Source organism: Oculina patagonica, chromosome 9 (assembly GCF_052425735.1).
Source record: "Oculina patagonica isolate OP01 chromosome 9, crgOcupat, whole genome shotgun sequence".
NCBI lineage: Eukaryota > Metazoa > Cnidaria > Anthozoa > Scleractinia > Oculinidae > Oculina > Oculina patagonica.
Genome location: NC_135766.1, coordinates 28,362,214 through 28,372,309, shown reverse-complemented (window position 1 = coordinate 28,372,309; position 10,096 = coordinate 28,362,214). Strand labels below are relative to the sequence as shown.

The 10,096-nt window shown below is 38.0% G+C and overlaps 3 protein-coding genes across 3 annotated transcripts in view; 1 reads left to right on the top strand and 2 right to left on the bottom strand.

Moving 5' to 3' along the window:
* Positions 1-10,096, bottom strand: part of LOC144664670 (vitamin K-dependent gamma-carboxylase-like) — a 171,972-nt gene that overhangs the window by 9,312 nt on the left and 152,564 nt on the right. The gene's annotated exons all lie outside the window — the stretch shown is intronic.
* Positions 3,817-4,851, top strand: LOC144665090 (putative G-protein coupled receptor 19). Its single transcript, XM_078526265.1, has one exon. It carries the CDS (start codon positions 3,817-3,819, stop codon positions 4,849-4,851), a length of 1,035 nt encoding a protein of 344 aa, XP_078382391.1.
* The window catches only part of LOC144664827 (DNA-binding transcriptional regulator BolA-like), a 94,813-nt gene continuing 90,122 nt past the window's right edge, over positions 5,406-10,096 (bottom strand). The window contains exons 2-8 of the mRNA XM_078526051.1: positions 8,791-8,847; positions 8,175-8,245; positions 7,752-7,805; positions 7,608-7,659; positions 7,051-7,115; positions 6,538-6,606; positions 5,406-5,804 (exon numbers count right to left, since the gene is read on the bottom strand). Of these exons, the coding sequence (XP_078382177.1) occupies positions 5,724-5,804; positions 6,538-6,606; positions 7,051-7,115; positions 7,608-7,659; positions 7,752-7,805; positions 8,175-8,245; positions 8,791-8,800 (402 nt within the window). The 5' untranslated portion in view covers positions 8,801-8,847 and the 3' untranslated portion in view covers positions 5,406-5,723. The remainder of the gene's footprint in view (positions 5,805-6,537; positions 6,607-7,050; positions 7,116-7,607; positions 7,660-7,751; positions 7,806-8,174; positions 8,246-8,790; positions 8,848-10,096) is intronic.

Here is a 10,096-nt window from a genome sequence, read left to right as displayed (position 1 = left end):
TAGCCATCGCTAATTGTAGTGATGCAAAACCAATGCAAAAACGAATAAGGGCCTGTTCACATGATACCCGAATGACTTCCATTCCAGAACGAGTTCATTCCAACCCCATATATTTCTCTGGATCTGTTTACATGATACCGATACGAAATTTCATTCCCGCACGAGTCATTCCGGGGGGCCATTACCGCACGGGTCATTTTTTTTTTTGGGGGGGACCAATCGCTAATTGTAGTGATGCAAAACCAATGCAAACACGAATAAGGGCCTGTTTACATGATACCCGAATGACTTTCATTCCGGAACGAGTTCATTCCAACCCTATATATTTCTCTGGATCTGTTTACATGATACTGAGACGAAATTTCATTCCCGCACGAGTCATTCCGGAATGAAATTTTTGTTCAGGAATACATTTCATTCCAATATCGTGTAAATTGAAAACGAACTCTGTTCCGAGATAAAACCGACCGCATACGGAGGCCGCAGTTTGAATTCGGTCGTGATTTCCTTCCCGTTTACCCCAAAGAACTTGCCCTAACAGGCTAGCCCCCATTCTCGACTTCGTTCTCTCGGCAAATATTGCGGCAGAAGCTATCAGGCGTCGAGTGTTGTTGTTTCATCTACTCTTGTGATTAAAAAAATGAAAGCGTTTACAAAAGCACACGCAAAAAACGCGGAAAACGAAATATTTGGGGTTATATATATTTTTTAAGAAAGCATTAATCTCCATTTCTTTCGCAACTCCACGCTTGTGTCATTTTATTTTTGTCAACACTCCTCCGAAGAACATCGGAAAACGTTTATTTAAATCAACGGCGGCCTCTGCGACTTTGTTTAAGTGCTGAAACGAGATAGATAGATGCTTTATTAAAACTAAATTGCAATGGCTAAAAAGGGTTAAAATTCCTTATATATATGTCTGAATTTATCAAAACCGGGTCAAAGAAAAGTGACGTCAGTATTCTTGAACAAGTACGTTACTGCGTGAATTGGCTTAAAACGCCACAAGAAAGGGGGGGGGGGAAGAAATACAGCGCTAAAAGGTAGAGAAGAGAGAGGAGAAAAGAAAAAAAGACTGATATTCCCTTTAGTTTTTATATCATCGAGTTTGGAGATAGTTTCTGGCGAGAAAAAACGCGTTTACAGCGATTTGCGCTTAAGACTGTGAAAATGTCCTTGACCCGGTTTTGATAAATTCAGACATATATACAAAATGAAATATACAGCTAGTCAAACATTTAAAATTTGAGCGCATTGCTAAGAATGAATGAGTTCTTCAATCTATTTGTCTTAAAATTAGCATTTAACCGAAACGAGTGCTTTAATTGGCTAGACACGGCCAAACGTAAACAATTTTCTTGTGCTTGTGCTTGTGCGAAGTTTCGTTTTCCGTCACACTAACGCAAGCACGAGAAAAGGAAAAATTTTGATCCTTGGGTCGAAGCCGTTTTGTTATGCTTGCGCTTGTATTGCGTCGCTAGTGAAAACCAGGCTTAAAAGGCCCAGAGAAATATGTCAGTAACAAAACATGTACAAGCAATAAAGTCGTTAAAACAAGTTATTTTCTCTTGGTTAAAATGATTATTACTTGCAAGTCTCACATAAAATACAAAAGTTCCCAAATACGAAAATTAAAATGATGAGCTTGGATGTTACAAAATTATCAAATGATGTATTTGCAAAGTTGTTCAGTTAAATCAGCCATAGGTCTTGTTTATACTAGACGAGAATGATTCGGATTCCAAGTTATTCTTTGATCAGGTGTAAGAGTAGCTTGACCTTCAGTCAGAGCCTTCTCTTGATAGGTGTTGATTTTTAAAAGCAAATACTGTCAGCATATCTTAGCAAACCTCTAAAAGACCTGGAAGTCGTGAAGTGTTGAAGCCGAGCCAATACAGCTTTTGGATAACTAATAAATATACAAGCTAATAAAGTTCGTAATTAAAATCGATGTACTGAGCTAAGGCGGATGTTTACTCGTGATCAAGAGGGTAAATTTTCCAAAGAATATTCCCTCTGAGGCAGAGCCTTGTCTTTTGTCACAGTTTTTCGTCGCTGTCCGGAGTAAAAATTGACGCATTACGGCTTAGGCGTTCTGCAACGGTGTAAAGAAAAAGTTTTTACGCGATTATCGCATGGGAAAGCTTGCCTTATCTTCTAGACGAATTAGACAAGGGCGCTGTCTTGGTAGAAGAAGAAAAGCGTGTAGACCAACGGCTCGCAGACAGTTTGCAGGTATCGTTCTATTTGCTACTGTTTTACTAAATAAATTAAAGACTGATATTGTTGTGTTTAGTATCTGTTCTAAAGCAGACACATAGTAAGGACTTATAAAAGGATCTCAAGTTCTCACGATTTTTATTTGTTTTTCGATTACATACCCTTTGCAGTTATGCACACTTGGCTAACTTTGGTAGAAATCGGACGCCAAGATGCCGAACTTCACGTACATCAGAGAAATCCACCTCAATTTAGATTTGTTTTTAGTCTCAAAAATGCAAATCAGAATGCAATCACTCTTTTACAAGTACTCGATTCGTATTATTGGATAAAAATACGTTGAAAGGAAATGAGTTAGACATGGCAGCTGAAATAACTAAAAATGTAGAGTCAAGGATATTGCTTTGGACATTGTCAATAACATGGTGCTACCCGGCAAAAACGATTCATTTTGAAGACAAACAAAATGCATGATCAAAAACTACATTTTTCCGGGAATATAATAGAGTTTCTTACAAAAGCAACCATTACCGGTGAAGATACTGCTTAAAGAGGAGCGTTTATTAATTTCATTACAATTATGAAAATGCATCTGAGCTGATATCTGGTGCTCGAGAATTGCAAAAAATAAATAAAGAGAAATTGAGGTTGTAACGAATTTAAATTATGTATGTAGTCCTGCAATTATATATAGCAGCTGAAACAGTTACCGAACAGAAAGCCTGAAAAAATAAAAAATAAAAACTCGGGATAGCTGCAACAACATTCTGCTCTATAGCCTTTACAAATGCCAGCCATTGGGAACCGATGAATGCACAATTGACCAGCTCCCATTAAATTCCTTGTTCTGTTCAGTTACATTTGCAGAATTTGTTGCTTAGAAGCCGTAGATATAGCGCGCTGTGGCGGCCTACAAGCTTGTCTGAACGATCAGCACAGATTTATTAATTGACTGCAGTTCAAGGTAGGCCACTGTTACTGCTGGAAACCATGTGACAAACATTAAATTTGATTTTTGTTCTCGTGGCGGGAACTAAAGTATCAGTCATCAGGAGCGGTGGCTTAATGTATTGTGCTGGACTACAGATCGGGCGGTCCGGGTTCCGGCGAGCACTGTGTTGTGTTCTTGGTCAAAGCAGACAGGTCGAGGTTGCAAAGCAGATTCCCCTCGCAGTGTTTCTCTCCACCCAGGTAGTTTATAAATGGGTACCGGCAAATCAAACCCTGGAGGGGGAGGGGGGAGAGGGAAGAGAAGATAATCCTGCGTCGGACTGGCATCCCATCCAGGGGGAGTAGCAATACACCTAGTCACATCATCGATGTTTCATCTTTCTCCAGCTTAACAAAATCAATTTTAATTAAAGTAAGGTCCCCAAGAACTCACCCCAACTGCGAATTAAGCAACTAGTCCGTTTGGTGTCCCAGTGCAAAGTTAGAACGCAAAGCTATAAGTACTGTGGTTTCCCTGTGCTTTTAATCTTCCACTCAAAGTTGCACACACCCATTGGTGTCCAACAGTCCTTTTATGTTCTTCAAAAGGTAGTTTTTGCTTAGATAATTGAATAAATTGTTATTCTTACTTCATAGGTGGTAACCATGGGCGGTTCGCCGCTGTCGCCCAATCTCTTTACCAACAACCAGTCTGCTATGCTTAACAACACAGACGCAAGTCGAGATTATGTGTTCATACCAGCAAGTTCTACTACTAAACTAGTGGTCTTCTTATTATTGGCCATTGTTGGAACTGTTGGTTTTGTGGGCAATAGCCTCATTTATTATTTTATTTCATCAAAAAGTAAAACACTGTCATATTTGCAGTCAAGTCCTTTTATAAGAAATTTTCACTTTTATGTTAAGAGTTTAGCCCTTTCGGATATACTTTCCAACATAATTTCTCTCCCTTTAGTTTATGTCCAATTGATGTTTGACCTTTTTCAGTATGGTTGGGCGTGCAAGACAGTTCGATATCTTAACATGTTATTTCCCTCAATTACAATGAATAATTTAATAGCGATAAGTACAGAGAGATATTTTTCAACTCGGGCTATACCCCGCACGTTTAGCGTCTCTACTGTTCGCAGGCTCGTGTTTGGTACTTGGATTGTAGGGTTTCTCCTCGTATGTGTACCCGCGGGGGCGTTCAACGGGATTAGATTCGATCTCGACGAAACACATTACACTATTGTCTGTAAAATTGACAACAGTAATTTACCGTTCCGACTGATATTTATAAGTTATGTACTACTACAACACATTTTACCTAGCCTTATCTTGAGTTTTATTAACATTTCGCTGATAAAAACCGTATGGACTAGAAACAGGAAAAGAGTATTGAATATTCAGATGAACAACGCCATCAAGGCGAAATTGAGGGCAGCAAAACTCCGTGGAACATATCTCCTAATTGCAATTACGTTTGCTTTCATTATTCCTTATTCTTCGTCACTCTATTATGCAACCTATGTAATGTTGGTTAAACCTTCTCTTGATTTTGAATCAGATTATAGAACAAGATGTCTTACGATTGTAATGTTCTTTTCAAACAGTGCCCTAAACTTCATCATTTATCTTGTACAGATGAGCGATTTCAGATCGTTTGTAAGGAAAGTGTTTTGCAGTAAAGTCAGGTAAATGCAAGAAATGGTAACCCGACAAGAGTAGAAAATCGAGATTACGATTAGTCGACCATAGAGCAGTTTTCAGTTGAGTGTCGTAAAATGAATGACTTTATTTAAGTGTCAAGGAGTCTAGCGAAGGGTAGACACCCTCTACTAAAACCAAAACTAAAGAAATCACTCTAGCCAATCACAAAGAACACAGACAAACCAGTAAACCAATCAAAACTCGAAGCAAATACATGTAGACGGCTCGAAGCGCGGGAAAACGTGCGCGAGCGAGTCATGATTGGTTTTGGTTTACTTCTGATTGACTGAGAAAGCGGCGCGAGAGTTTTAACCCAATCACTAAGCGTAGTAATGCGAAAGCGAATTACTTTCGACAGTCAAGTGAAAACCGCTCTAAATTTGTATAAGTTAGCCCTCGGATAAAAATTGATTCCTTTTTTAACATGTTCAAGAAAAAAAAATGAAAGGTATGTGGGTTTTCAGCTGGGTGTATTTCGGATATAGTAAGTTTTAGGCAAACTTAGTTACGGTATCTTAGTAGAAACACGACAGAAAAATCGGTTATGTAACAAACACGTTTCTTTAATAAAGATTTTTTTTAAAATTGTGTTCGATAGATACCTGTCAACCTCCCCCTCCCCCGGGGGGCTCGAAAATTTGACGTGGTTTTGTACCATGTCGCTGGCTCGTATGTCCTGGTCGCTAACTCTCTCACAGGACTGGTAAGCGACTTCAGGAGAATGCTAATAAAAATTTGAAAACATTCAGGGCACTTTCCATTCATAGTGTATCGAGAAATCTGGTGCTTTTGGTATAGAATCAAGTTGAATGATATATAATCGCGGAACATTCCCCACAAGGAACTGTAGCCAACTGTTGTTATCTGGCACTTCCACCCATACAAGGCGGTGACTTGGGAATTGTCTTTGTGCTGCTGTCCCACTGTTCTGGTGTCTTGGCCTGAAAATGGGACAAAAAATATGTCAAATATCCGAAAATAGCAACCCTCATTCCTCCCTTTTTTTTAGAAAACTTTTTTATCGTCACTTTTGGTGGGTCACGACCAACCTCTTTCCCAGGGCCTCTCTCCTTTTTTTCCTTTGTTGACATGGGAGGAAAAGGAGAGAGACGCTGGGAATAAGGTTGGGTCGTGACTTTCGGATAGCTAAAACCTGTTCCATATATGGGTTGATCAGATTCATATTAAAACTAAGATGTTTTCAGTACCATTGAAAATCATAAACTGAAAAGGAATTTATATTTAATGTCAGTAGAGTAATATGTAGTAGATAAAATATGAGCGGGAGATCTGTATGGGCGGTTATAAATTGAATGCAAAGTATTGTTATGCGAATCAGTAGAGATCTTTATCAAAAGTTAATGAATACGAATTAGCTGAGCAGGAGTCTGTATCAAAAGTTAATTCTATTGTTTGATTTGTATTGGGGTTTACAGTTGTGTACATGTGATCTGAATAGTGTGCTGGGATTGGTTTGCACCCTCATGAATAATTAATGAATTTTTCAAATATATATACTAAACAAAACAACTACTATGTTTCCCTTGAGATAAGGGTCACCTAAGATAGATACATGTAACTATGCGTTTTTTCGCTGTCATTGTCAAGGGTCGCTACTTGTGGGGGTCTATTCTTTCAGAACTTTATAGTCATGATTGAATTAAGAAATATTACCTGTATTGATAGGGCATGTACACCAGTAGCTAATTCTTCCTTCAAGATTTCATTGACCATTCTGTGTCTCTGTTAAATAATTTACAAAAAAATGAAATTATATTTTACTTTTTCAGTTGATGACAAAAAAAATTAAAATTGCAGAAAGAAATTGTCGAATAAATTCCATTCTCTCATTTTGTATATCTATAACATTGAATTTCACAAATATTTAAAAACTCTTCAGCACCAAGAATGCGAGCCCTGGCCAAGTTTGGATTTTTTAGCACGATAAGAGTGCTCGTTATTAATTGTCAACCACTCAATCTCTAGTCTGCACACAACATTCAGAAGTCTGTGATTTGCAGACTTTTGACCAAAAGAAAAGCAGGCCCTCTGAAACATCACCATACATGTGTGGCTTTAACATGATGATGACCTGCTTGCAGGCTAACATTCAAATTATCAAGATGTAATAACTTATTGTACAAATACATTCACAGAAAAAATAAATTATAAAAAAACACTCCACACCTGAATCAAAGGTTTATCATTAAAGTTTGACGACACAACTACCACCTTGAAATGAGTTTCTGAACCTACAAAAATTGGAAGAAAACTACATAAATATGAATCAATTAATTTCCAAAGGTCTCCAATTCTATTTGGAGATCAACAATTATATTACCAGTAAATTTTTATTGTCCTTTTTTAGCACTGTGCATGTAAATTGCCTATTTCAGATTATTTGATACTTTTCAGAGTTGTTCTTTTGTCTATCTGGAAATTATTTAATTTATCTCCACGTGAATTTGTTTGAAAAAAATAATTCTCACGGATAACATCACATGGTCTGAAATGGGACAACAAACAAATGAAGCTAAAGAGGTCTATATATATATTGAATCATTTTACAGAAAGTTCAACAACTTTGTGGAATATTGCATTCTGTGGCACTGCACGCATTGCAATTCACTATCAATAGTCGGGGTCAAGTCAAGGGTACCCGGTAATACAGTGTACCCATAAACTCCGACTAAAGATAGCAGTTTTTTGGGATATTTTTCCTATAAATGGTGCAAAGTTCATACCTTTTGGAACATTATGCATGTAGCTTTCATTGATGACATCTAAAAACACAGGCTGAACAAACAAAACAATTTAAGTTTCTTGTTTAATTTTACAACATAAACCACTTAAAGAGTTCTAAAAATAAGGCAACAAAAAATGGTTACCTTAAATTCCTTTGTGAGCTTTTGAGTGATGGCTTTTTCAACTGACATCATTCCCTGATATAAGAACAGAGGATTGAAAAAGAAGACTTTAATGTTGATTTTCATTAAATCATGACTGAATCTTCACCCTTGGGAGTCAAGATAATTAGGGTTTCACCCGTTAATAGACAACTGTGCCTTATTCTTATGACATGCAAACTCTAAACTGAGTTAAAGGCACAGCAAACTGTGTTTTACAATGAATCAAAACAACCAACACTATAAATCCGTGAAAAAAATAAGGCTATTTATAGATAGCTTGTGAACCCAGACGCATTTTCGGCAGTCACTTGTCTCCGCTGGAAAATAGCACCTGAAATGCCTCTGGGTTCCCATGCTAATTTATAGACCAATAATATGATAATAATATACTGTATTTGTTACCTGAGAAACAGTTGATAACAGTTTAGTTTCTCTTAGCTTCACAGTAGCTGGTAATATTCTTGTTAGGCAGCCTAAAAACAGCAGGCACCTTCCGTCATTAGACACAGAAAATTTCAAGTCACTACAGTACTGTTACATCAATTGGCCCCCCTTGACAAAACATTTAACCCTTGATTTCTGCTACACTTTTAAGCTCCAACAGTGTATGCAATTTCTGAATATTTGCATCCTATGTCCACCTGGGTTGAGGGACCTGATTGTAGAGGGAAGGGGGGGGGGGGGGCTTTTTTACTGGAATAAATGATGACTGATGCTTCTGTACAACAGAGTCAGTGAACAGATTAGTGAGTCATAAACTTTTCCTTTAGATCGATATGCTTCAAAGATCAACAAGCTTATAATGGGCATACTTCAAAAGAGCGAAAGGGCTACATTCCTACATGTAAGCTTTTATTTTATGTGAGACTTCTGACTGATCAAGTACTTTGTTCTTGAACCACCGATCAAGTTCAGTCACAGAACCAAAAATACAAACTTCACAATTTTTAGGTTTTAAGGCAAAAAAAATTAACATTAGAACTGCAGCGAAATATTCCATGAATGTGACAACAATTACCTCTGAACATGGAGAAATCCCTGGTCTGACAAACATCCGATTTTCGTTCGTTTTTCCCGTTGTTTTTTTTTTCCTTGAAGATCGCAGTAGCATCTAATGACCAGCGGCATAGTCTGTAAAGAATTTGCTACCTTGTGTATGGGAACACATTTTGTCCCGGATACCTCCCCAGTGATGCTTTTAGCAGCCGGTCATGTCATGTACATGCCTACAAATAATGAACAGTTGGACAAAATATAGGAATTTTTCAGTGGTGAGCACATCAATAAATTATTATTTCTCTATTGATTTTAGTACGAGACATTGACAACCAGGACTATTCTCGCTCCTAGATCCCTGCTAGGTGGGCCTGGACTTTGTAGATTGGTACTGCTTAGGTTGTAAAAATTTAAAAAGACCACCGTTTGAGTTATTGCAGCATCTTTTAGGGTATTGAGCAAAAAAAGACGGGAACAATTTGTTACTCTGTCTTAACAGATTTTTGGTCTCCTTTAATAGGGGTGACAATGAAATTGAGCCACACCCTAGAGTGAGACTGTGGTACCTTTTCTCGGGGGTTCTTGATAATTTCCAACGAGCACCCCTGTCATCTTTTTAATTGTGGGAGTTCCTCCAGTACTCACTCCCTATATTGGCCTATACGGGGAGGCTCCGCCCGAAAGGGGTACCTTTTTCAGGCTCAGGTATTTAAAAGGGAAGGGATTTCACAAGTTTAGGTATATAAAAGGGTAGGGAAATCTGCCATACTGATATTTTAAAAGGCCTTTGCATTAAATATTTTGAGCAGACGCAACTTTTGGCTGTATCGTCTTAATTTATTAAGCGCTACATAAAAATGACAAGAAAACCTCCCGTTTTAGGTAAACGTGAAGTCGTCTAGGTATTTGAAAGGGGTGCCTTTTAGCAATAAAAGGTATACAAAAGGGGTACCTTTTCTATCAAAATGGTATATAAGAGGGTAAGGGGTTAGATCTCCGGGCGGGGCCTCCCCGTACAAAACTTTTTCGAGTCCCCCCCCCTCCCCCGAGCTCACTCCCTCCCTCTCAAGCCCAATCCCTCTTAGCTTCCTTCCTCCCTCCCACCCACCCACACTCACACACTTACCTTATTGTGACTTATTTTCATGGGACTTAATTTTCGCGACTTTCAAAAAATCGCGAAAATTAAAGACCCGTGAAAATTCATTTTAAGCGTTTTCTATTGTACGGGTATTTTTTTATGTTGATTACATATTTTTGGCAAAATCGCGAAAATTAAGTCCCGTGCCATTTTGCGAAATTATGTTCCCACAAAAATAAGTAACAAT